We start from the raw sequence: 27,690 nt of genomic DNA on the forward strand, positions 1-27,690 counted from the left end.
GCAATAGCTTCTGAACTTCTCTGAGAGTATTGGTGGTGTTTTCTTGCCTGTGCATGGTGTTTTCTTCAAGTTGCTTTCTGTTTCTTTCTGTTTTATCTTTCATTTTGAGGCTGTCCTCAGAAGCCTGGTAATCCTTAGTTGGCTATTCATATTTAAAGTGCGAGAATGAAAAAAATTGACTGGAAGGCTGTGCCCATGAGTGGGGTTTGTCTACTGTGATCTTCACAGTGGACAGTAGTGTGGTCTGACCAATTTAGTTGAAGAATTTCTGCCAGTACTTTTAGTAGTTCCTTCCTCTTGAGCTAGTCAGATTCCCAAAGATTTTTGCAGTCTTCTGCCAGAAGCCTGAAGATCTAGCTTCTAGTTCTCCTAGGAACTAAGAGGGGAAAGTCAGGAGAATGACAGCACCTATAGAATGCACAGGTATATTTAATTTTCCTATTTTCGGTAGAGTAACCCCAATCCCAAAGTAACACTGGGACTACAGGAAAACAAGTAAATACAAAATGGTGCCAGTCGGGGTGGATCCACGTTCTGTGCTATCCAAAGCACAATTAGGGGTGACCATTTTAAGAAAAAAGAATACAAAATAGCAAATATAAAATTATGTACAAAAGTGAATACTTACTTAGAATGAGAAATCATAACAATCACAAATTTTAAATATTGACAGATACCATACATACTACCGTGTTTTCCTGAAAATAAGACCTAGATGGGCAATCAGCTCTGATGCATCTTTTGGAACAAAAATTAATCTAAGACCTGGTCTTATTTTACTATATCACACATAGCCAAATCCCTGAAGGACCTTGGAAAGAGCTTCATGAGCGTCATGTTAAATTCTCTAAGTGCAAGACAAACTTGAAAAGATAATAGGTGTGGCCTTAATCATGATGGATGTTGAAGACCGACAGTCTTCACATTGGGCTACTTGCCCCTTGTGGGTACACAAACTTTACAGTTAGAACTTACATTGCTAAGAGTTAAAAATGAAGTCCCTGGTTAAAAAAAAAAAAGTTTTTAAGAGAGCCCTTTTTTATTTACCTTGGCTGTCAGGAAGCACAAAGATTAACTTTAGGAGACAAAGCAGAGCTCAGTCCAGCACACCGAATGTAACTAGTTAGCTAAGGTTCTATGGGGTGTGCTCGCTTCGGCAGCACATATACTAAGGTTCTATGGGGTACAAAAATGTGTAAATATTATGAAGGGCAATTTACTACACAGCACCCCAATGAACAGATTATTGACTAAAAATGAGTATCCTGGAGGAGCAATCTAGCTACTAAAATCTATCAGGTTGTTTTTTTTTTGTAGCTAAGCATGGATGAATCTTAGTTGTTGTATGGTCTCTTCTATCATTAATGTTGTAGCCTTTTGACAGCTCACTCATGGACTGGTTGCACTATCAGAAAATTTTCTTCCTATAGGCTAATAACTGGCTAATTATTTCTGCTCTGAGTCTTTTTTAAAAATACAATTTGTGATGCTTAAGGCAACCTAAAGGGCAGGTAGGCCATCTTCAAAGCTCACGATGTTGGTTTCACTTGTTCAAGTGTCCTTGATGGAAATGAAGACCCAGACTTCAGGTGAACTCAAGATCCAAAGGATTTCTTGTGGGCCATTATAACAGTCTTGAAAACAAGATGGGAAAGTACACTTCTGTGTCTAAGAGCTGGATGAATCACAAATAAGGTGAAACATATTTAAGAAGTTTACTCTGAACTGATTGTACATATTGAATAAGTCTGACCTCATTTTGTATGTCTGCTCTCTTAGTATATTGAGACCAAAGTATGGGAGGCCGAGAGTTTCTTTTCCTGTTGTTGGGAAAGGATCTGGGTCAGGGATTTCAGTTAGGGTAGCAAGTACAGAGAATTATGTTCAGGCTGGATCTCCTACGTCCTACTGGAGTACAAAAACAAACAAACAAAACAGTATATCCCTGCTTGCATAAAACTTTGGTCTTGTTCTAAAAGGGTAACAGAAGAGAAACTTAACTAAGTGCATGCTGACTCATTATTAGGCTCCAAAGAAATACTGAGTGAGAAGACAAAAAAATCTTGAAAGTAGAGCAAATACTACTGTTAGGAAAAGAAAAAGCCTACTTTAGTAGCCAACTTTGGGGAAAAAGTATTTCCTTGGATGTCCTAACAGAGGTGAGAGCAGTGGTACTATTTGGGCATTAGGTCAATTAGAAGTGTCAACTTAAGGACTCTGGAAATTTCGACAACCACATTTTCCCAAGAACCACATTTCCACAATGAAAATAACTCTTCCATGTCAACTTTCCCCTTAGACGTGGCCTTTTCCCCTTAACCTCTAATTTGTCCTCTATTTAGGTTTTAAAGTTTCATTAGTGAAGTCTGGGTATTAATTTCAGTATTTCATTTACTAATCTTGAAAATAAAAAAGACAGCAATTAGTAACACAAAAAGTAAATGGTTTTACCTGCCACCTTGTATAGATGGATTTTTTTTTCCCAATTGTGGACATTGAATGACAAAAGGCAATTCAGAACTTGAATGCTTAGGGGAGACTTTCTACTTTTTCCATATAATCAACTGCCTTAGTCCTTATTTTCATTTTTGTTGCACTTGTAGTTAAGACCTCTAGTTTCAATTCACTCCCTCTTCCTCTAGTAGAGTGTTAATTTTATTCAGAGCAGAAGTGCATCGAGCCTTCAGATTTTCTCGTTGGATGGAGCAATGGAAATGTACTTAGAAGTCTTCTGAGTTTCTGAGACTTTCAAGTCTTACAAAAGGAAGCCTTTTTCCACCCTTTCTAGAATGCAGATGTACAGCTTAAATTCCTACAGCCTTATTAGACCTTGGGGGTATAACCCAGGTGTTAGGAATAGAAAAAATTCCTAAATTGCCAGAACCCAAGTGATATAAAGCTGCCCTTCACAAGTCCTATATCCATTAATGGAAGGTACTCTGGACCTTCAATGACATTCACATGAAATAAACTATATGTCACTGTTACGTATTTTGTTACATGAAGCCAAAGAAAACTTTGAGACATTTGTTTATAAAAATGTTAAAATTTTAACTACTTTTCAAGCTAGTAAGGATTTATTTCCTAGGGCCCCCCAGAATGAAAAATGGTATGTGGAATCTGAAGCCAATGTTACCAGTGGGGGAGAGGGGCTTTTGTCAATCTGAGTAACTGATGGAATACAAACTGTACATAAATAAATGTGAAAAATGAAGACACTATTTTAAAAAACATTTGAAAAGTAACCAAATATAAATTTCAAAAAGTAAAAAAATTATCACTGAAATTAAAAACTCAATGACTACAAATGCATAAAGTATGACTCTACGTTGGATTCCCCCTTGGAAAAACGTAAGCCATGACTCATCTTTGGGAACTGTTGGGGAAACCTCCAACATGGACTAGATACATTACATGACTGTTTTCTAAATTTACTCAGAATGTATCAGAGATGGAAAGCACAAAATAGTAAGAAACTTTACCATAGTTCTTAATTACCTACTTACAAATAACTAAACATTTCTATATAACTTTATAGCCCAATTTTCCACCTATGAGCTTCTAATCACAGCACCAAAATCAGTTCACTGACATATGTGACCATTTTTTATGAACTTTTTTCAGATTTGTCTTCACATTGTTACAGAATTCTGCCAGTAACTTTTGGAGTAAAATCCCTACATACACGACTAAATCAGATCAATTAGTTCTTCTCAACAACCTAATATTGTAATTTTTAAAACCTCTATCCTTTCCTATCTCTGTTCGCATCAAACCATGAAATGCCTGCTTCATACATAAGCCTACCCAATTAGACTCAAATGGATTAAGGACAACCTGTGAAGACTGAAATCACTTGGTTTACTAACTGCTTTATTTCAAATCTAAGATGATACCACTTGCAAGATGTATACCATTGTTTTATGTACCATCAAGAATGAGAACGCTGGGCTGGCCCAGTGGCTCAGGAGGTTGGAGCGCCATGCTCCCAAACACCCAGTTCGCCGGTTCGATTCCCACATGGGCCAGTGAGCTGCACACTCTACAGCTAAGATTGTGAACAGCTCTCCCTGGAGCAAGGCTGCAGTGAGCAGACAGTCAGTGTGAGCTGCTAAGTGCTGTCATGAGTGGCCCCAGTGGCCAGCAGCCAGCGAGAGCTGCCAACCGACTGCCTGCCTCAGCCTGGCAGAGCGCTAGGCTCATAACACCAGCATGGGGCAGGGAGCTGTGTCCTATACAATTAGACTGAGAAACATGGCTTGAAGGGCGGGAGGTGGAAAGGTGGGAAAATTTAAAAAAAAAAAAGAGAATGCTGCCAATTATGACAGTGTATTTGATAGTCCTATAAACTGCATGACTTGGTTACCACAGTCGTTTTGAAGAAATTTATGTTCCCATTTATCAATCTTCATGAATAAATTGCATTTAGTAGTTAGTTCTTCGCACATTATACCTTATAGGCATCTCCCTTACTCGGTCCAAAGAAAAACTTGGTTGCCACTTTTCAAGAAAACAGAATTGTGGTTATCGTTCTTCCAACAATGAGTATTTCTTCCTAATATTAAGTTTATGTCCTGCTGCTTCTGTGTGCCTTTCTGCATATACAGTAACATTTTGATGCTGAACCATTCTTGCAAGACAATTTTAAATGGCAATTATATAACTATCAAAAACACAACAGCTGTAACTGAGTTCACATGGACAGGTAAGGGCAGACGTCTGCGGTATTGCCTGGCCACAAGAAATCTTAAGATGCCGAGTTTAACATGGACCCCAATTCCAGAGAAGCTAAAATGTGAAAAAATGCATCGCAGAATTGGAGATACGGTATCAGGCAGTTTGGCAAAGGTTTTTTATGTAAATTCTGATAACCACCTGAGACTTAGCTGTGATCATTTTCATTCAAACAAATTCAAATAACTTGCAAAAGATTCCCCATCTGAGTGCCTAGACCAAGATTCATACCCACTTACAATGAAAGACAACTTCAGTTCTCCCTCACAATTTTTAACAATTGAGACACTGCCTTATTGTTAGAGCACTATGCCAAAAAGCTGAAATGGCCAGTTATGAGTATGCTTGGCTGTCAAATACCTTGACGGTGTCTCAAATATGATTAACTTTCAATGAAGAAATTTCTCATCCTAAATTTAAATGGTGTGACTACTGTTTTTTGTAGTTTCAAATATATTTGTTCAACACACCCACAAAATAATCTTCATGCAAGGAATTAAACTATGGAACAGAATAACTCGGATGAGATCTACTTGAAATAAAAAAAAAAAACACTTAAATCTGATGTTTCTAGTTCACTTTATGAATTTTCCTTGAATGTGTCAAGTTTATACAGTTTAAAACTTCAAGAAATGATTCTTTTTGCTTGTAGCTAAAATTACCCTTATTAATTTAAAGATGTAAATTTACTTTTGGCAGTGATTGAATCCCCAGTTGCCAATCATTTCTAATTCAAAGTGGACTATCCTGGTTCCCAAGCCAAAGCTTGGTTTCTTGCAACATCCAGAACATATCAAGAGTCCAATGGGGCTGTAGGAAGGTAAGAAAATTATACATGACCATTCTTGGAAATGGTGCTATTATAAATTAACAATATGGACTTTATACATAGCTAATTATAATAGAGCAAACAATCTGGACCTAAACTCTTAGCTGATCCAAGAAAGCCTCCTAAAACAGATTTTAAGGCAAATACCAGTAACTAATAAGACTGAATCAAAGATTTTAACAAAGCTAAAGTTTTAAAACAAAATCTTCCAATGTTCCGCTTTGAATACACTTAAATTTTTACCATTTGCTACCCTAGAAAAGTTAATTTTATGTAAGATATCCTACTGAACTTATGGCAGTTTTGCCAGACCTATTACGTTACTACAGCAATTAAACAAAATTGCTGATTCCTCACAAACATGAGGCACTTCAAATGCTTCAGCTTTAAACTAGTTTACAGCAGGCTAGATTTATCCTCTGGAAACAGGTTCACCCAAGCTGGTTTCCTTTCGTATTCCCTTAGTTTCAATGTTTTATAGGCCTTCTACACATTTCTCCCCTTCTTCCCACTTTTAAGGGGTAAGACTACCAAGTTACATTTTACAAGAACACAGTATCTGCAATAGTTTCTTGAAACTGGATTCTCATTCTAAGGCTAATTTTTGTTACACTTAGCTCCTAACTGGAGACATAAAGATACTCTTTAATAAAAGTAAATTGAGTCAAACAACACAGCTGTTTCTTGGGAACAGAAAAGTATCTAAGTAGCACGTTCATTTTACACAATTACTGCCTTTACTCCCAATAATTTCAGAGACAATATTTGTTAAATCAACAAATGTCAAACGTCATTTTAAAATGTTAATACTGAAACAAATAACCACTTCATTAATACAGGAATAATTTTGAGCCAACAGAGGGAAAATAAATGTAAACCAAGTTTATTTTGCCTTTTAAGTAGTGTTCTTAAAGCACTACAGCTTGGTAAACAATGTAAATTAGTATAAGTCATCTCAAAAGCCAGTTTTGTTTTGTTTGTTTTTTAATGAGTTGTTAAAAAGATGCAGCCTATTCTAACAGGATAAATATTTTTAACCATTTCACTTCGAGTTAATGAAGGCTCACAAATGAGCAACACTCCTCATTGAGGAAAACAAAAAGCTGTTGTCGACAAGCGACAGCACACACACACAAAAACAAAAGAACTGTGTAAAAATAACTGTTCCCATATTTTTTGAAGTCTTACAATGGGATGATATGCACATGATCTTGCTGCAAACTTGCCATACAGACTCGTAATACATGTAGTCTAGACAACGATTCAGTCCAAGAGGTGCTAACTTCAGACAATGCAGCACTATAATCCTTTCAACAATGCAATTTGTTTTACTCATTATCTTTTCTTCTAGACTGAAATATAGGCTAGAAAGAAAATACTCCCTAATTAAAAATTGGTATTGTTTACAGGAAAAATTGTATAATTTTGTATTAGAATTTACAAGTATATGTTCAAATCGAATTTGCCTCTCCTCCCCCCTTCCCAGCCACAAAATGGGCATGAAGTAGAATTTTTAAAAATGCCTTAATTTTCAACTTCATGCAAACTAAATAAAGATGACCAAAACAAAACTTAAACAATGGAAGGTATTTCACAGAAAATTTCTTATACAAAAAACACATAAGAAAAAGGGCCACTAGGTGACATTTTAATTTACAAATTGGCATCATTTTGGTCGACAAATATCCAGATGCTGTTTTCTTCTGCTAACAAGAGTTGCAGAGAAAGAGAGAGAGAGAAAAAAAATAACAGCATGACTTCTGATTTTAATCACACATTTCTTCTGGAATTTCATGTGGATTAAGGATGCCAGGGACAGACATCTGAAGTTTATGTTTCTCTTCCTGAGCCTGCCGAAGGGCTGTTTCTCTTTCTTCCAAAAACAGATCAGATGTATCTTCACCTGCAAACTCCTGTGAAAAGACAGTTGAAAGATCAACATAATACACTTCGATTTTGGAAAATGACCGACTTTAGGGAAGTACAGGTAAGCACACCCCTTTACACAAGGGATGTAACTTTTTCCATCATTTGGTTGGGTTTATAGTATATAGATACAATCTATGAGCTGAATTCAAAACCAAAGGTGTTTGGGGGTGGGTGGGAACGAGGTTACAAAAGATGTATAGTATGATGCTATATATAAAATATACTACATAAGGTATCAAGAAAGCTGTTTCTAAGGTTAATGATCATATTTAACTATAATCATTGTCTTCAAAGCTGTATTTCAGACAATTTTCATTCACTTTTGCCTTCTCCCTCTACTTTATGAAATCATGTTTTTATATTCAGCTAATTTTTTAAAACTACTTGTATCTGACGGGGAAAAAAACCCTGAATATCTTGTGACCGAATTCTTAGTTACTGATAAAATAATCCATCAACTAGTTATGAATTTTATGACACTTTGCAACACTTAAATCATAGTCTTAATATCTTTCAACTGTAAATAAAATACATACCTTTATTTGGACAAGGAAATCCCTAAGGTGTTCCTTGAAAGCAGGAATATCCTGATTTAAGCTGAAAAGCCCTGTTACAAAGAGCTTTACTTGAGCACTGCAAATCAAAACATAGTAATTAGTTACCTGTTTTTAATTGAAAATTTTAAGTTTATTAAAAAGTATATATATTTACTCTTGTAGATGAGGGAATGCAGATTTAAGGAGATTAGCCACATATTCCTGAATAAACATTTGGTTGTTAACTGGATTCCCAGGATTTAACGGTGTACTTATTTTTCCTTCTTCAACCAAATTAAACATATATGCGAGTATTGATGCATGCATTGTCAAACCTGTTGATAAAAAGAACATTATTAACTCTTAAGATGTAATAACAATGGAACACTTAACATTTTTATGGCTTTAAATTCTTACCAGCAGTATGTGAGGTGTCTGTCACAACAGAAAAGATATGTTGAAGAATATCACAAAAATAAGTTTGATAAAAACTCTGAGCTGCAGCTTCTTCTTGTGCAACATTTTGTAATAGTGTAAAAAGTATCTGTAAGCCTAAAATATACAGAACACCGAAAAATTACAGACTGGCAACATTCATGATAGTATTTCAGCTACTCAACTCAAAGCCCATTCTCCCTCTTTTTTGATAATGATTAGATTACTTGCCTAAATTACCTTGAATCAGAAATGGAGTTCAACTAGAATTAATGCCTGCTTACTTACAGACTATAAACCAAATAACAACCATTACCTCCTTCCCATTATGTCTGAAGGATTGGTTGATTCTCTGCACATCCACTCCAAAAACAGCACAACTAAGCAGATCTTTCTATTACATGAACCAATTATTATTAAAAAACACAACAGATAATGGGGCGGCCGGATGGCTCGGTTTGTTAGAGCACGAAGCTATGAACAACAGGCTTGCCGGTATGATTCCCACATGGGCCACTGGGCTGTGCCCTCCACAACTAGATTGAAAACAACAGCTTGAACTTCGAGCTGAGCCACTGGTGGGCGGCAAGTTGGCTCAGTGGTTAGAGTGCAGTGTTCATAACACTAGGGTCATTGGTTCCGTTCGAGTTGCACATGGGCTAGTGAGCTGAGCCCTCCACAACTAGATTGAAAAACAATGACTTGACATCCTGGAAAAACACTGTTCCCCAATTAAAACAAACAAACAAACAAACAAACAAACAACAAATAAAAAATCCTCCTGCTAGAAATGTAAAGTATTATCCTCAGTAGACCCTTAGTGTCACAGAAAAAAAAAGCATATGGGAAAAGGAAACACTGGTGAAAATATGGGTAAGTGATGTTCTCCCTACCTTGAATTTTACGCCCATTTCCCCATAACTCAATCCTGCCTATGGACTATGTCTGAAACAGATGATTAAACTGCTTTTAGGACTTAATACTTACTCAGCTCTATATATGCAAATGATGCAAACAAAACTGAGAACAAGTGAAGTAACACCTACCTCTCCACAAGTATACGTCTATCTACTAATGTCTGTATAGTTTGTGGATTGCTATACAAATGAATAAAAAGATATCGTTTCTATGCATTTACCTGTATCAGCAACATTCCTCATGGTATGTTTGAAAGCCCAAATAATGGAATCCAAAACAAGTTTAAACTGTGCAGGTGGAATAGCCAGGAATGCTGGGAAACAATGAGAATTGACAGCCTGAAGTAGTAAGAAAAAGTTTGTTCTGTGTTCAGGATATTCTTCAAAGTCCTAAAAAAAAAAAAAAAAAAAGGTGGGAAGGGAACAAAATAAAATTTAACTACCTTAATTATATGTTAAATGGGAGTGGAAAAGCAAGCCCTAATTCAGTATATTCAGAGTTTTTAGTGGAACCCATGACATAGATGTGTGGCCCCGAGAGGCAAACCCAAAGACAACATAATTCACCTCTCATGGAAGATGAAATTACCATTTATTACTGTGTTTCCCTGAAAATAATACCTAGCCAGACAACCAGCTCTAGCGCTAATGTATCTTTTGTAGCAAAAGACCCAGCATCATATATCATATCATATCACATATCAGACCTGGTCTTATAATAAAATAAGACCGGGTCTTATATTAATTTTTGCTCCAAGATGCATCACAGCTGATTGTCTGGCTAGGTCTTATTTTTGGGGAAACACGGTAAACAAATGAACTACTAAAATGAGGGAACACAAGGTCACCTTATTATGAAGAAACTCATCAAAATGCACATAAGGAACTCATTTTCTAACTCTTGAGATCATTACTATCACTACTGTGACTGCGATCATAATACAGATTAGAAAAATTGTTAGCTACTGTGTAAATTTGTATACTTACATAGAAATTTCTTGTTTAGTATTATTTCCAATTTCTCATAAGCACATACTATACTTTTATAACTGAAAGTATAAACCTGCTTTCATTTAAACAAATACAACTGATTTTTTTTTTTTTTTTAGTTTCAGGTGTACAAAACAATAGACACTGACACCCCTGACAACATGGTAACTCCCCTCCCCGAATCTACTAGCCCCCTGACATCATACATAGCAGTTACAATTCCATTGACTCTATTCCCTATGCTGTACTCCACATCCCATGACTATGTATGTATATTTTACTACAGTTGACATTCAATAGTATTCAGCTTCAGCTCAGGTGTACAGCGCAGTGGTCAGACAACAACTGATTTTTTAATGCCTAAAATGCAGCAAGTTGCTATTTGAAAGTTACAATCTATCAAACTTATTTTTTTCTGCTAAGATATTTTTGTAGTAAATTAAAACAAGTAGTTCCCTGATCTAGAAGTTCATTTAACACCAGAACAAAGATTAAGCCACATTCGTAGACATCATTTACGGTTTCAAGCGAAATAAGGATATCCTGCATAATTTCCCATTTTATAACTGAGATATAAATCACATACCTTATTTATCATATTCAATGTGCATTCAAAAACAGCATCAAATATCTGAGGTATTTCAGCTGTTATATGTCCTCCTAACTTGTTGACAATAATAGCCATAGTACTAAGCACTTCTGGTTCTCTAGCAGCTGGGACATTTCTCTGATAATCAATGAGAACTGCATCCAACAGAGGAGGAACAAAATTTTCAGCTACCTGTTAAAAATAAAAAGTACTTATAAGTTTTAATATGGGCACTTGGTCACTATTATCAAAAGCTAGGTCACTGATGTCTCCAAGGTTTAGGTTGATCATCTACTGAAAACTGGGAAATCCTGTGCTTTGATTAGGTTTTGTACACTAAAACATTTTACCAAAAGAAACCAAGAAATCACAACAGAAAAAAACATACATATATATAATCTGATCCCTGAAATAACCAAATTAGAGAAACAGGCAAAAAGGATGATGATGCTACACTGAGAATCCAATGAAAACAAAGAAATCACAATAGGCTGAGAAGTGCCATGAACATATAGTATAGTTCAAATCTATAATTACAAAAGAAACTGAGGCCTAAAACTAAGTGCCTGGCTCAAAGTTACTGTGGAAAGACTAGGATTTTAGGGATATTGTCTATACAGGATGAGTAAACCTAAAAGGAAAGAAGTCTTCCTAACCAAGATTGTATCTGTTTCTTCAATGGGTAATATCTATGGGGTAATATCTATGAACACCAAGGTACTCATATTTAACCAAAAGTACACTTTAATAAACAGAAATAATCCTGTCACTTATTCTCATAAAAAGAATTGGAACTGCGCCAGAAAAACTGTGGGTTTCCATAATTCTCAAGAAACAGTCATATTAGGGTGCAATGTCTATGTTTTAATAGGTTCTCACTTAAGGTGTGTACGATAAATACAACAGTGTTTTAACTGAAGATTACTAGTGTTAATAGTGTCCTATACACAAAACAGGTCTAGTAAGAGTTGAAGGATGAGCACAAAATTATTTTTCCAATTACCCATTTGATGTTTCAAACTAGAAATGGTTCTCATTTCTACTCTCAACACTGACTGAAATAATTATTTCCTACCAAACTGGATCTGAAGTGTTTCTGAGTATCTTTGAATTCACTGCCCGAAACCTCAACGTAAGTCTTTGTTGTAAAATATGACGCCATTTGTTGCTGTCACCACCGATACTCCTGAAATTTGCTCAAGCCACTGTAAATTATGAACTTTACAATTCCTTCAATTCATCCTACTTTCCACTTTCCAACTTTAAATAGTTCTGATCTCGTAATATGTTCAAAACCTTTCAATATTTAAATCTGACACCTTGAGAATTCCACAATTGTTTTTCTGAACAAATTTCCAGAAAAATATTTATCAATACGAACAATAATGAATTGAATTTTCAAAATTATAGAAGTAACACATTTGGAAACCACACAGCAGTGTTAACAGGGCAGGACTTTTTGTAATGTTCCAAGGACCACAAGAATGAAAAGGTATGACAATAACTGAAAATAATTTACATTTTTCCAAGTTGAGGCATATTTTTCCTTTCTGGAAATGATTTATTAAGACTAAGAGGAATAAGAGTAAGAGACTTTCAAATCTTCAACTGGGAAAGCACTTTACTTTCTTTCACTGAAGAGGAAAACTAATGAGAGCTTTGTAAATTGCTCTGAAAGTCATGAGGTACACAAACATTTCATGTGAACTACCCATGGAAAAATAAAAATGACCTATCTTTTTCAGCTGTTTTGTTACATATCACCACCATCCCCAACAGCAATTTCTTTGGAAGATGGCTTATAACTATTTAAAAGGACTCAAGGACTCCAAGAAATAGAATGCTATAAAATAACCCCAAATGTACACATCTAAATTATCTTTAAATTAGCCAAATGCATACAGAGATAAAGCATTATTTCAGAGAATGCAGCATCAACTTAAAAAACAAAAACTACATCTCACTCACTTACCATCTGTGGATCATTGGACCGGCTCACCCAACCAGATATTAACTTTAAAGTTTCCCTTTTTACTGTTCGCATACTTCTAATCAATGGCTGCTTTGTAACCATCTCACCTAAAAGATACAATCAAGTGGAATCCAACTTGACAACTAAAATTCTACATTGGTAATTACATATGCTTCAGATACTATTAGTTTCCAATTACCATTAAAAAAATCTAAAGACAAAAACACCTAAAGATCAATTTACTGGGAAAGTAAGACTTATTTTATCAGGAAAGAGGCATGCAACTGGTTAAAAAAAATGGTCTAGGGTAACCTGCAATATGAGAGGGGGACTAATTTAAATCTCTAAGAAACACTGAATGCTTACACTAAGGCAGTGAATGTAGAACTGATGTTATACAACATTCTGTAAGAATTCAAAATCACTTACCATTAGCTTGGATAGCTGCAGAAATATTTTCACTGAGGCACTTGTATACATTAAGCATATCTAAATAAATTCTCCCAAGTTGAATTACAAAGGGGTGTCCAACAGCTTTGCAGGCTCTCACATTTGTTTTCAATATGCTACCTAGCTGCTTGACTGTTTCAGGATCTTTAAGTATATCCACATTCTATGAAGGACAAAAAATAAATAAATCCATTTATCACAAATAAATTATCCTTGTAATTACCAAAGCAAAAAACACACACCTTATACCAAATTTATAGTCACATCTATAATCCCAAAAGGTAAAACAAACACAGAAGTCTTTATTACCTATATCTACAACTAAGAATAGAATGAAATATTCCCATTTTACAAAAAAACAAACAAACAAACCAAAAAAACCACCAATAAAAATACACCGTTATTTCTTTTTAATGTGTAAAAGCACGGACAAAAGCACTTATGGATCAGGCACACATGTGAAAGGTACCAAATTCACTGCTTTTGTAAATAACAGTCTTAAATTTCACTAGAACTTTTACAAAAACTAATACAACTTACTTTGGTTGCCTGCTGGATTATGCTATCCCAAACTTGATTAGGGAGTAGCATGTATTTTTCTATCAAATGTTCTTGTACTGTTTGATCTGTTTGTGCACCAATCATGTACCCCACAGCTTCATAAAATGTATGGACCTATGTTAAAATGCAGACATTTTATTTTTATGCATCATAAATAAGGAAAACAACATATACACAATTCACATATGTACTGAAATGAATTTTGTTAAAGTGACAAAAATAACTCATATTAGATAGGAAAACAGCTTAAAAACTTCTGGCTAAATTTCTGCCTCGCTGTGAAAATGTTACCAGAGATATGTGAACTGAAACCAATAACAGCATTCTTTCTATCTCCCATTAATGAATTCTGATTAAAACAGGAGTCACTTTCTAAGAGAAATATGCTAAGGCTCCCATACCTGTTGAGGTTGAAGATCACAAATTATAGTGTTAATGTTGTTCAAAATCTCATCAATAAACGGCATTACTTCTCCAACTTGAACCTGAACAAAATGCCTGCGGCATTTTTGAGCTATTTTAATGAAAGTATCACAAGCCATGTCCTGGACTCCATCATGGGTCTCTAACAAAACAAAAACATTTATCAAAAGTTTCCAGAAAAATTCTGTTTTTTTTTTTTCAACAAAAATGACTCAATGAAATATATTAAGTAAAGAGAATTTACCGTGCATGAATTCAAACAGCTTGTTAACCACAGTCTTCAAAAATTTCCAGTGAGCTCTTAAAAATCTTGGATATTGACCTACTATGTACATGATATTTGATGCAATGATAGCTTTATTATCTTTGCCTCTTTTCTGTTCACATAATCCTAATAAATCCTGTACAATAAGAGATATTTCAGTAATTTATAATAATAGACTTATCTAATGGTTCCAGTTCATACATATCACTTGCATACCTTTATAACAGTAACAAGAAATCGTTTTTCATCCTCTTCATGCATTGCTCCACTAATGGAGCCTATTGCCCAACACAATGTATTTAAATTTTTCCATGACCACTCTGTACCATTCACTTGATTGTGAAGCTTTTCAGTCATTATTCTTTCTGTATCTACATAATCCAGATGAGTAAGATAAACTACAAAGGAAGGAAAAAGGTTCCAGATGTTTCAAATGAAAAACTGAGCAAAACCCCTTTCAACAAGGGAACAGCAGCACATTAACAAAGATGACTATTAACAGATTCAAAAACTAAGCACACCACATTTCCAAAAATAGTTCCACCCCAGAACAGAATTACAAAGATAAAAATCAAATTAATAATATTTATTAACTTACCTAATGTTTCTCTCATATTCTTATACAAATTTATGGAATCTGTATCCTTCATGAATTCTCTTACAACTTCTCCCTGATCATTTTCTACAACCAATACTTCCTCTGGTTTAGCCATACGACTAACCATCAATAAACGGACCTTTTCAACAATAAGCCAGAAAAATGTGTTAGATCTCCGAAATCAGCCACATCAAATATAGCAAGAAAAAATTAAGAAATATGCACTTAACACCAATATAACAAAATTATTCCAACATAAAAGAATAAACATTTACAATGTTTTTCTACAACAGTGGTTCTCAAATTTCATCACGAACAAAAACTGTTAAGTTTCCAGTGTTTCATCCACAGACTGATTCAGTAATTAGGGGGTGGTCTCTTAATTTGCATTTCTAATAAGCTCACAGATGGTATTGGTGCTGCTCGTAAAACGACTACACTTTTGAAAACCACAGCTCTTACACGAATCCTTTTCATGTTCTAGTTTTCAACACGCATGGAGAAGTTGAATTCTTTTGGTAGCTGATTTATTTAGATAGATAAAAATAAAAGCCAGTACATGTATTTAGTCCTCAAAAATCATAGGAAGTAACAGGAAGAGCCCTCAACCACCCACTTTACTGTTACCTTGGATAACACAGGCAGATACAGCTGTCTCCTGGGAGGAACATCAAAATGCTGACTTCCAGATAGTAACGGAGAGGCAGATGTAGAGAATGGGCTCTCTCTATACAGTTCAGCTGCCAAATGATTCCAGTATTCGAGACAAATCTTAAAGATTTCAGTTTCCTCCACTTCTGACACCAACAACATATAATGAAGGGCCTACAAAGAAGACCAACACTATTAAAATCCTTAGACATTATTAACCAAACTGCTTTCCACAAGTTACATTAATTAGAAATAAAAATTCATCTTTTTATTTTGCACAACTCAGGTTTCATTATTCATACAATACTGTAGAAATTCTCTAAGAACAGATTCTGCATTCTTCTGACATGTCTTAAAACACTTCAAAACCGTATGTTAATGGTTGGTACCAACAGCAAAACGGAGGCAACAATCCAAATGCCCATCAACTAATGAATGCACATACAAAATGGGATATATTCAGCCATGAAAAAAGGAAGTGCTAGTATATGCTATAACGTGGATGAACCTTGAAAATGGTAAATGAAAGAAGCCAATTACAAAATATCAGGTATTATAACTCCATCTATAGGAAAACTTCAAAATAGGTAATTCTAGAGTCAGAGCAAATTAGTGGCTGCTAGGGGCTGGGGGAAAGAATGGAGGAGTGCCTGTTCTAATGGATACATCATCTTATGAGTGATGAAAATGTTTTAAAACATACAGATGATGGTTGACAATATACTGAATTGTATACTTTAAAATGGATAGTTTTATGTTAGGTGGATTACATTTCAAGACTTTTCATCCTAAAAATGACATGTTTGAATATCCTTTAACAATTTAATTTTGATTACAAATTATTGATCTGGCATTATGCAGAACATAAAATCAGTTAATTCTGCTTAACTGCATTTCAGAACTGACAGCATTTAAAATGCAGACAAGTAATAGGTAAGAAGGTATGTTGAAAGGTACATACATTTTAGAACAAAGGCACACTTTTTGCATTAAGAAGAATTTCAGAAGCCAGACTCCACAAAGCCTACCTCCATGAGGGTTTCCCTGAGATTTAGTCTTTTTTCTATAAGTTGACCATGTTCCTTAAGAAATGTGCAGAGAAACAAACTGAGATTTTGAATAAAGTTCTGTTCATCATCTTTTCCATTTGAATACGCAAGTCGAATATTGGTATTTAAAGGAAGCATCTGCAAGATTAAATATAGACTGTTAGCCTGCACTTTAAAACGAACCACAAAACACTACACTTAAGGCATAAGATTCCTTCACCCTTTTACTAACATTAAAACAAACAGTTAAACGGCTTATTTTTCACAAGAACTCCTTGGTCTGTTATACCTGTTTTGTACCTTTTTGTCCTAACTTTTGATGAATTTTTTTCCTTTAATGTTGCGAATAGTTAAGATTTCCTCAAAGACTATCCTTTGATACTTTGCCCGTATCAAACTTTTCCCTCCACAGTGTTATTAAAAACATAATATTAAATTCATTCAGATCACATGTACCGTAATGCAGTATTATGATTAACCTTCTAGATAATTTCATATATAACTAATCAAATAGGACTGGACAATACTTCATTTCAGAGACATAAGGTCAGAGGCAAGGCCGATATTAAACCCCAGATTTCCAATCTTCTAAATTCTGTAGAAATAATACTTTATTTCAAAGACTTTAAAAAATGTTAATAAAAACTTCTGGTTTACTCTTAATTTTATGTAATAAATATGCAATCACATTATAGCTGATTATGGAAAGTTGTGCTGAAATGGTTCAACCCATAATTTTCTAAGGCACTAAAATCCAGTTTCTGTGTGTTTTTTTAAATTGGGAAATATTGGGGAACAGTGTGTTTCTCCAGGGCCCATCATCCCATGCAGGAATTGAACCGGTAACCCTGTTGTCAGAACTTACGCTCTAACCAACTGAGCCATCCGGCCACCCCTAAAATTCAGTTAAGTGTTGTATTACCTGTTTTAGCTGCATCATTGTCAGTGTAAATAGCGTTACAAATTGTTCCTCATATTGGCTTACACTCACACCAGCAATCTCAGTGAGGCACTTCAGAGAGACATTTCGAAACATTGGAACATTCAGGAACTATTTTAATTAAAAAAAGGAAGCATAAAATTAAATAGCCTGAACCACCTTACTTAAAATTAACAATTAAAAAATAAAGGATTTAACGTTAGAAACAGAGAGAAAAAAATCAAATAAATAGGTGATACGTTTTGTTTTGCACATATATTTTGAGGAAATGTTAGTATACATCCAATATACAGTAAATGTTTTAGGAGCAAAGTGTGCTTTCTTTTGATGTGTCTTCAAACATCTAAAAAACAAAGTTTAGTAACTTACCCACGACCTATTATGTGACTTTTAGACATGTTTTCTGTGTAGTCTAAGAAAGGCTCAAGGTTTATAAATACTTGCAATTTTAGAATATGGGCAATACACCTAAGATTAACAAAGGTGTGGGAAAACTAGATGTTTCATATTCTATTGTTGAGAAGTTATAAAAATGGCATACTATTTATTTGTGGATGGTAATTTGGTAAGCATCAGAAGCCTTAGAATTGGGCCTACTGACCTGATACTTACATGTATAAAATTTTATATAAAATAAATATTTGGACAAGTGCATAATGTCCTATGCATAAGAATGTTACCTGTAGTACTGTTAAGGATAGCAAACAATTTTATATAAATTGTCTATCAATAAAATGATGGCTGCAATGTTGTAAATTCATATATCAGAATACAACATTACCTATCAAGCCCGGAACAACAAAGCCCCAAATGTAAAGTGTAATTGTCTGCTTTTATAGTCATGATTAAACACATTAATTTATTCATAGTATCAGCCAAGAAAACATCTGGAAAGATAATACAACCGTTAACTGGTTACCTCTGGATCAATAATTATAAGACGTTATATAGGCATTACATATTACTTTTAAGTTATCAAGAAAAAATAAGAGTTTCCATTTTGTACATTCTTTAACTTACCTCATTGTGACATATATATTGAACTAAAATCAAATCAAACCCATTAACAGTTCTTTGTTCACATGGAATTGGTGAAACTACATGGCATAAGTTGATCATAAGATTATGACACTATTTCAAAGAATTATTATACTAGCTGAAACTATGGAAAAGGTCTTCTGAGAACGTTCTTCATCTTAGGAACAAGGCTGGTTATGGCTATGAATGCAGAATATTTTTTATATGAAAGAGCATTATAAATCAAGAGACTATATGCAACTATTCAGTGATAAACAACTGAAATGTATTCACTGTACCTTATAAATTAATGTGCTGATTAACTTGGTCTCAAAAATATATCCCAGTGGAATCCAGTTAAGAAATCTGAGCAACGTTTCCAAAGTTGCATGTACAAGTGGAGCATTTTGGGAATTTTCCTACAATAAAAACACATCTATAAATACCTATCTTTCTATAATTGTTATTTTAAAACAAATAAAATAAAAAGCACTTACCATCACAAACTGGCACAGCTGAAAGATTTGTGAGAACTCATTGCACATGCTAAAAAAAAAGATGATCAGTTTAGAAGACAAATAGAAATACATACTATTTACATACTAACAACAAATAGTAAACATTTCAGCAATCTGGTCATTAAAAACTGGAGTTACTTCTATTTAACCACAAATACCAACAACTTCATCAAAAGCTACAAAGTTATTAAAATTACAGTGCAATATGACTCACCTATAAAGAAGTTATGTTTACAGAGCACATACTTTGTTTCTTGGAGGTTGGTTTTTTGGTCATCATTACTCTATTTTAATAATATAAATCAATCTAGTCTAAAATAAGAATCAATGTTAAATATATCCCAAACCCTAAAATGTGCTCATATACCAAATCAGAGGAAAAAACTGTAAATTCTGAAGCTAATTTGACACATAAAGGTAGGTATACTGGGAATATACTGTTTTGCCCTAATTAAAAAAAAAAAAATTGTATTACTAAGTGGGAAAAAAAATCTGGTATGTAACAATAGGGAACCGATACAATGCAGGACAAGAATTCAGTTGACATTTGGACACAACTCATTTTCTTTGGAACCTATAATTAAGTACTCACCATATAAAACAGAACCCCAAGAGTTTTTAGGGAACTCATAACCTATATAACTTTCACATGTGATGCATGGTTTTATTTTGCTATGACAACAGAAGTTTAACACCTAATCTTTAACACCACGTCCTTTTGAAACCTCCAGATTTAGAATATTAGACCCATTGTAGGACTACTTAAATTTGTAGTCAAAAACAATTAAAAGTAATTTAACATATTAACATTCACAGTGCCTTCCAAATTTAGTCTATCTCCAAATTTCTTGAAATTATTTCTGAGAAATTACTTATAATTCCAAAACAAAATAATTACTTGCCTGTCTTTTAAATGCTTAGCTTTCACTTGGGTTATCTGTCCACTAGAGAAATCAAATACTTCTTCACTCAAGAGTTTAAGAATCACCATATTATTCTGACAGAGGCTTTCACTGGTCCTACTTGCTCCAACAATGTCACTGATAAAAGTTGGCCAGTGTTTTGGCCATTCTTGTTTCAGTATCTAAAATAAGACAGGAAACGTTAATTTTATTCTACTTGTCAGTGGAAAAAAAAAAAAATGTCAAAGAAATTGTACCATACTAAAAGCAGGAACAAGTATTAACCACTTCCATGTTCTTCTCCTTGATTAAATTAGGAGATGTGCCGCGCTCTATAGAATACACTGGGTAGAAAGTATAACACAAAGTCCTCTGCCTCAAATGCCCTATGACTCCTCTCAATTACCCAATTGATCTAATCTGGCATTTATGTATATGCATATCAGTATATGCCCGATAGATATATGCAAATTATCCTAGAAAACTCGGTGATCTAACTCTAACCAGTACAACGGTGATGGGCAGGGAAACACATTTTCTTTGGCTGAAATCTGGCCCTTAAAATACATAGCAGGGTTTGGAAATACCAATTTGGAAGAAAGGAGGCATTACAATTGGGGATGAAATCATCTTTGACCTAATGGCCTAATGGACTATATTAGATTTTTAAGTCTGTACTGTGTATTTTGTACATTAGGGAGTTCCCAGCCTGATATTCTGTAATAGCACCTGTTAGTAAGATGTAATTTCTTTGTACTCCTTCCACACCCCATTCAGATAGTCTATCAACAAAAAGTCTTTAGTACAAAAGCCAATATAACCAAGTGAAAACCCCAATGTTTTGGAAAACTAAGTTTCCAAACCTTATTAAATAGAAAACTATTTTTCTCTCACACACCAATTCTTCTCGGGAAAATTTTTTGAGAAATAAAAATAGGTAAATAAAAAATTTGTAAAGTTAAAATATATAACCTTTGAAAAATCAACTAAGTACAGAGATCACGCAAAGGAATGCTAAATACAAAGGCAAAGATTTATGAATTAAGATTGACACAGATGACATGGAAAGGAAACTTGCACAGCACCAAGCAAATTAGAAAATTTTAAACAAGTTCAATCCATACTGCAGCCATAGAAGTGATGAGTTTATAGTATTTAATGTTTCCTAGCACAGCAAATTTAACAATTTCAAATGTTAGACAGTAGGTTAACTATAGTGGTACCTCAGTTTTTTAACGTAATCCGTTCCGGAAGACCGAGATCTGAAATGTTTGAAAACAGCCAACAGCTAGGCCTCAGGAGCTTACACTCAGTGGAAACCACGTGACATGTGCAACTTCCGAGGTGTGTTCAAAAACTGAAACATTTTCTTCCGGGTTTAATGTTCATCAATGGACATGTTCGAAAACCGAGGTACTACTGTATTATAGTTACTGTAAATACTACTAGCACTACTCTGGAAGATGTTGGTCTAGTTATTCCATAAAGAAGGTTCAAATATTTTGTTCAAGTAATCAGCCTAACTGGAACATTTAATTCTTCTGAGGACAACAGTGAATCAAGCTTACCTGAACAAGAATCATATTCAATTTCCCGATATACACCTTCTCCTTCTATGAAAAGAAAAAAGTTCAGATTAAATGAGGAACTAAAACAGACCTAAGAATGCAAGCATAGGCAACGCCCTAGAGAAAAATTATTGTAGATCTATTGAAAATGATTATGAGTATGTGTTTGTAAGTCTATGATAGAAGCAGGTGTAAGTTGAAGATTAAGTTTTTAAATGATTTTACATTCTCACAATCATCTCCAAAAAAGCTCTTACCTCTACACAAGTTGGGTCAGATGATGTCTTGATAATGAGGCCAACAACATACTTTTTTATTCCTATGAAAAAAAATTTGAACATTTTTATAGCATGCTAATAAATCTTCAGTAAGAAAGATTGGGGGAGGAAGAGAGCAAAGCACAGTCAGGTAATATACGTCAATCTCATCACCAATGTTGGCATTTTTTGGAAAATACCATTTTAATGTACTACTCCATTAAACTCTAGGTTTTTTGGTTAACCTTTACAAAGTACAGATTTAACAATTACAAATTATTATCTTCTAAGATATTCTTTAATTCTATACTAGTCAAGTACACCAAATCTTGTGATTTTTAAACAAAAAGTACCACAACGGACTAATGTGCTATTCATTTAAATAAACACGCACATCAACTTATTTATTTTTGTGGGTTAAAACTGCAAAAACCCTGAAGGTGTAATTTTGTGGGCATTATAAAGACGTTTATATAAAATGCTTAAGTCAAGGTCAGGTATTATCCTTCTTTATTTTAACTATAACATTAAACTAATCCTGGAAATATAATTTTAACTTGTTCCAAAGCATTAAGGAGAAAGTTTTGTTTGTAATATTTTTTACTTAAGGCCCCCTTAATAGTACAACCTATTCTTTAAACAGTTAAGACTTCATGCCTTTGATTTTCATTTGCATCATTTAGAATTTACAGAGCATCTACTATATGTCCTCTTAAAGTAATGGGAACACCTATATTAACACACCCTAAGGGTCTGAAGCAGGATCCCTAATTAAACATTTCCCATTACATAAAATAAAAACCAACCTCACATCTGTTTAAGACTTTGCCGCCAAAAGATTTATGAAGATTTTAAATTTTCAGAGCTATCTGAACTTTGGAAATACAGATCAGTTTGCGAAATTGTGTGTTCCAAGCCTCATCTAACAAATAGGAACACTGAACTCAAATTTTCAACAAGGGATTTGCAGAGAAATTTATCTGTAAGAATTAGCAGGAAATACAGCCAACTTGAAGGCAACAAAATACTTATTTGAGTGTAAAACTACCTTAATAACCTTCATAAGCTAAAGTACTAAATTCACCTTTTTACCTACGGCTCCCCTTCACTGGTACTTAAAAATAAGTTTTTTTTACAATGTGGTGAAACTGGCCATTTCCTTTAATGTTCCAAATAAAAACATTTAAAAAAGCACTACTTAGGAAAATAACATTCCTAATTGTGGAAAAAATTTATTAGTACAATAAAGCCAAATATGATGAACTATATCAATGGAAAATGTTAAATATTCATCGTGTAATAGATGTTTAAAAACACTTGACAGCCATTTTAAAATTTCTTAACTGATTGTTAACACACAGCACATACAATCTAATGAAAACTATGTCACTTAACATTTTAAAAGTTGTTTCTACATTAAGCAAAGACACAATACTAACTACTGTGTACAAGACCCACCAATGAATGTTAAAACAAAATGGCAAACCTTCAGGACAAATGGAATATCCGCATAGTCTTAAATTATTTCCCTGAGATTACTTACCATTTCCAAATGAAAAATAGTTAATTTTGTAAATAGAAAGCCAACAGGCACCACCATAACCAAATGATAAAGGTTAATATGTGAACAACTAAACATACTGACATTATGTACCCGCTGGTTTGATGGACAGAGGACAAAATATCACCTGTGTGTATTCTTGCTAAAAAAATGTGGAGCCTCAAATTTAATGAGAAAATAACAGACAATCCTAAAATGGAAATACACGATACAAAATAACTGACCAGAATTCAAGTGTCAAAGGTATACCAAGAGGGAATTAAGAACTGCCACAGATTAAGAGAATAAAAAGACGCACTAAATGAATTGTAGAACGGGAAAGGGACATTAGAGAGAAAACTTGTGAAATCTGAATTAAGTCCACAGTTCAATTAATAGTACGGAACTAGTGTTAATCTTCTTGTTTTGATAATTTTATTATGGTTGCATAATTTGTTAGTATTAGGATAAACTAAAAGGTGTGAGTGCCTTCTGTACCTTTTTGGGCAACGTTTGTATCGTATAAAATTATTTCAAAATATTAAGAGGCTTTGTGAACACACAAAATAAATGGGTCGAGTTTTAATAAGGTGGTTATAAATAATGGAACAATTAGGGGAACCAAATTTATTTTAAAATGAGAGCTAAATTATACCATTTCATGTAACCCACAACAACCTCATGTGTTCTTAATATCCATTAGATCTAAAGGAAACATAATTCTGGTATCACTGACCTTTCTGTTCTTTACACATAAGTTACTATCATTAAGGCCCTAAAAAAATAAAGGACAATTCTAAAATAAATAAAAGGCATCCCTCTGAACCTCTTAATACAAGCAACACAAATTTTAAAACAAAAATAAAAATACAACCTATTCTGATTAAATGACTGACAGTACCATGTAGTAGAGATTCAGTAGTTTTCTTCTAAATCTGTCATAAGGAACAGACAATGTCCAGATGCCTCTCTTTGGAATATGTATGATTTGGAGGCTTTCCTCAGCCTCAGGGAATACAAAACAGGATCAAACAGATCCTTCAACTTTTCTGTTACCAATGGACTCATTAATTATCTTCACCCTCCTTTCAGAGGCTTCTAAAATTCACTGTAGATGGAGCAAAGGGTAAAAGACGAAAAGAGGATAAAAGTAAAATAGTAAAAAAACTGGAAGGTACCTGCAAACCGTCTCAATTTAATGTCACTCTACCAAGATCAGTACTTCTATCTCTTCAAAAGATTTGAACTATATATAAACACCTTTTTGATAAACTGCTGTCCTTTGAATGTTTGTCTAAAATCTCCTACCAGAGCTTATCTGATCAAATACCCTAACTCCTTCCCCAAATTCCTTCCTGTGGTTTACCCAAAACTTAAAAAAAGCAATTAAGAATAGCTTTACAATTGTGAACTATATCTTAAAAAGAAAACAATACAGTGGTACCTCGGTTTTCGAAAGTAATCTGTTCCGGAAGACTGTTCAAGTTCTGAAACATTCGAAACCGAGACACAGTTTCCCCCATAGAAAGTAATACAAAATGGATTAATCCGTTCCAGACCTTTAAAATCAACCCTTAAAACTGCAAATTTAGCATGAATTTTACTATCTAATGATACCATAGATCCATAAAATTTACGGCGTTCATAAATGGAACTGTTCGTCAAAGGAGACGTTTGAAAACCAAGGTACTACTATAAAAGCAATGGTATCATGCATATCAAGGTAGAGAAGTCATGTTTACAAGTAGCAGAAAAGGCTTGGCTTCTGAGATTTAAAACAGATCTTCTGAGATTTGACAGAAAATGACCTATTCCCAGTATCTTATTCTTTGTGCCCAAGAAATCAGTGTCCATCAGTTGCATACGTGACATTTATGTAAAAGAAATTTCTTAAGGTACTTCTTTAATGACCCTTTAGTCAGTAAAACTAGTATTAATCTAAAATTATCTGCTTCCAATTATGTGTATGTGAAATGTAAAGTGAAAGTGTATGTGAAGAATCTGGGATATTCATTCCTATAGCTTTCTAAACTCCTTGGGAAACAGGATAATCTGATGTTTATTAAATAAAAATAATCAAGAACATTTTACTAACGAATTCTCATTAGTTTTGTCTTTGTGACCAGTGCAGTTTTTTTAAAACTTTTATTTAAATGTGTTTTTCCAGGACCCATCAGCTCCAAGTCAAGTAGTTGTTTCAATCTAGTCATGGAGGGGACAGGTCACAGTGGCCCACGTGGGGATCAAATCGGTAACCTTATTGTTAAGAGCACCATGGCCTAACCAACTGAGCTAACCGGCTGCCCCCCTGCAATTATGTTTTTATATGGTTACTACATCATCAAGTTTTTCAAAGGATTCATAAAACAATTTAGCGTATTTATATCCATAGGCCATTCTATTCTCTCAATATAAACAAAAAATTCACCCCCAAAGTTTTGAAACTAAGCCCTCAAATTACTTAATGAAAAGTGTTAATTTTTAAGAAAAGAACAGCCATGTATTTCTACAAAACAAGATACACTAGTATAAAAACGCCTGACTAATCAGAAGTCATTTTATGACATGTAAATTTTTCCAAACCCAAGAGTTTATGCATGCATGTTTTATAATACAACCCTATTTTCTCAATGTCAAGAAAATGTCATTGAGTCTCACTTTTAAAAACAGAGCAATGTCTAACACTGTGTTTCCCCGAAAATAAGATTTAGCCAGACAATCAGCTCTAATATGTCCTTTGGAGCAAAAATATAAGACAAGGTCTTATTTTACTATAAGACCCAGTTTTATATAATGTTAAGACCGTGTCTTACACTAATTTTTGCTCCAAAATACACATTAGAGCTGATTGTCCAGGTAGGTCTGATTTTTAGGGAAACACGGTAGTCAATATAAACTTAACAGTGGACAGTAATCAATTTCAGCTAGCTAAAACAGTGAGATTTAAGTAAATCCTACCCTGACCTAGAAGTTAACACATCATGTTGCAAGTTATTTACACAGCAATACTAATAATCTCACCCCAGCAACATCTTTCAAATATTGGATATTTAATAAGGTAAGACATGCATTACTGACCCCAATTTTCATAAAGAGAATTCATGAAAACCCTTTAAAATGAGAACTTACTAAGACTGACAACATACTAATGGTGACATATTCCCATGGAAGCAAAAGTCCTACTTTCAAAATTTAAACCGTAATAGTTGTACATTATCATTGTACCTAGTAATAGATTGCCGTGCAGTTAAGTTTTCAACCACATATAGGAGTATTCCTATTAAAAGAAAACTGCACTCCTGGTCAAGAAGTAGGAGTAGGTAAACACTGTGCTTGTCTCCTTTCACGACCACATCAAAATTACCACTAAACTACAGAATAACTAACCGCCACTGAGAACTGCCTTTAGTCTAGGTGAACAGAAGTCCTATAACTAAAGATATAAAAAAGGCACATTGAGACTGGTAGGAGGAGCAGAGACACTAAAAGGGCTGGTCCAACACTCGTTAACAATCTCAGCTGTGGAGGATCCCTTCATGTGCTCTCCCGAAGAGCAAGGGGCCCCAACTCCACACCAGGCTCCCCAGCCCAGGATTCCAGTGCTGGAGAGAAAAGTCCCCTTAACTTCTGGCTGTGAAAACCAGCAGAGATTGTGGCTGAGTGAGACAGAGGGATGCTGGAGTCCTAGACACTCCTCTTAAAGGACCCCAGCGCAGACTTACTGACTGACTCTCTGAGCTCCAGCGCTGGGGCAGCAGCTCAAACGGCACCAGAGACATACAGGGAGGAACCGAGTTATCTGGCTTCAGGGTGAGGGCTGGAAGATGCCACTGTTCCTTTGTTCAGCCCTCCTCATTCCCAGTGTGCACAGGCAGGCGGCCTCCCTGAGTCTCCATCAACCTGGCTAATACAGATTGCCTGCCTGGCCCTGGTGATTCCGAGACCCCACTCTCCCACCCAACCTGTGGACCCACCCAAGCTGTGCTTCCTTCCAGTGGCTTTTCCATACAAATGGCCTCT

General features: G+C 34.6%; 1 protein-coding gene across 4 annotated transcripts in view; it reads right to left on the reverse strand.

Moving 5' to 3' along the window:
* Nucleotides 1-6,430: 6,430 nt before the first annotated feature.
* The window catches only part of XPO1 (exportin 1), a 43,716-nt gene continuing 22,456 nt past the window's right edge, over nt 6,431-27,690 (reverse strand). For all 4 annotated transcript variants that reach the window (XM_074332035.1, XM_019717573.2, XM_019717580.2 and 1 more), the window contains 21 exons: nt 22,131-22,192; nt 21,874-21,918; nt 20,306-20,487; nt 19,383-19,431; nt 19,185-19,304; nt 17,851-17,979; nt 16,908-17,066; nt 15,856-16,053; nt 15,229-15,367; nt 14,847-15,028; nt 14,610-14,766; nt 14,344-14,507; nt 13,922-14,056; nt 13,361-13,544; nt 12,932-13,038; nt 10,957-11,151; nt 9,602-9,770; nt 8,446-8,580; nt 8,204-8,363; nt 8,029-8,125; nt 6,431-7,476 (listed from right to left, as the gene is read on the reverse strand). In XM_074332035.1, the coding sequence (XP_074188136.1) occupies nt 7,330-7,476; nt 8,029-8,125; nt 8,204-8,363; nt 8,446-8,580; nt 9,602-9,770; nt 10,957-11,151; nt 12,932-13,038; nt 13,361-13,544; nt 13,922-14,056; nt 14,344-14,507; nt 14,610-14,766; nt 14,847-15,028; nt 15,229-15,367; nt 15,856-16,053; nt 16,908-17,066; nt 17,851-17,979; nt 19,185-19,304; nt 19,383-19,431; nt 20,306-20,487; nt 21,874-21,918; nt 22,131-22,192 (2,915 nt within the window). In that variant the 3' untranslated portion in view covers nt 6,431-7,329. The remainder of the gene's footprint in view (nt 7,477-8,028; nt 8,126-8,203; nt 8,364-8,445; nt 8,581-9,601; nt 9,771-10,956; nt 11,152-12,931; nt 13,039-13,360; nt 13,545-13,921; nt 14,057-14,343; nt 14,508-14,609; nt 14,767-14,846; nt 15,029-15,228; nt 15,368-15,855; nt 16,054-16,907; nt 17,067-17,850; nt 17,980-19,184; nt 19,305-19,382; nt 19,432-20,305; nt 20,488-21,873; nt 21,919-22,130; nt 22,193-27,690) is intronic.

This window comes from Rhinolophus sinicus, linkage group LG05 (assembly GCF_036562045.2).
Source record: "Rhinolophus sinicus isolate RSC01 linkage group LG05, ASM3656204v1, whole genome shotgun sequence".
NCBI classification, from domain to species: Eukaryota; Metazoa; Chordata; class Mammalia; order Chiroptera; family Rhinolophidae; genus Rhinolophus; species Rhinolophus sinicus.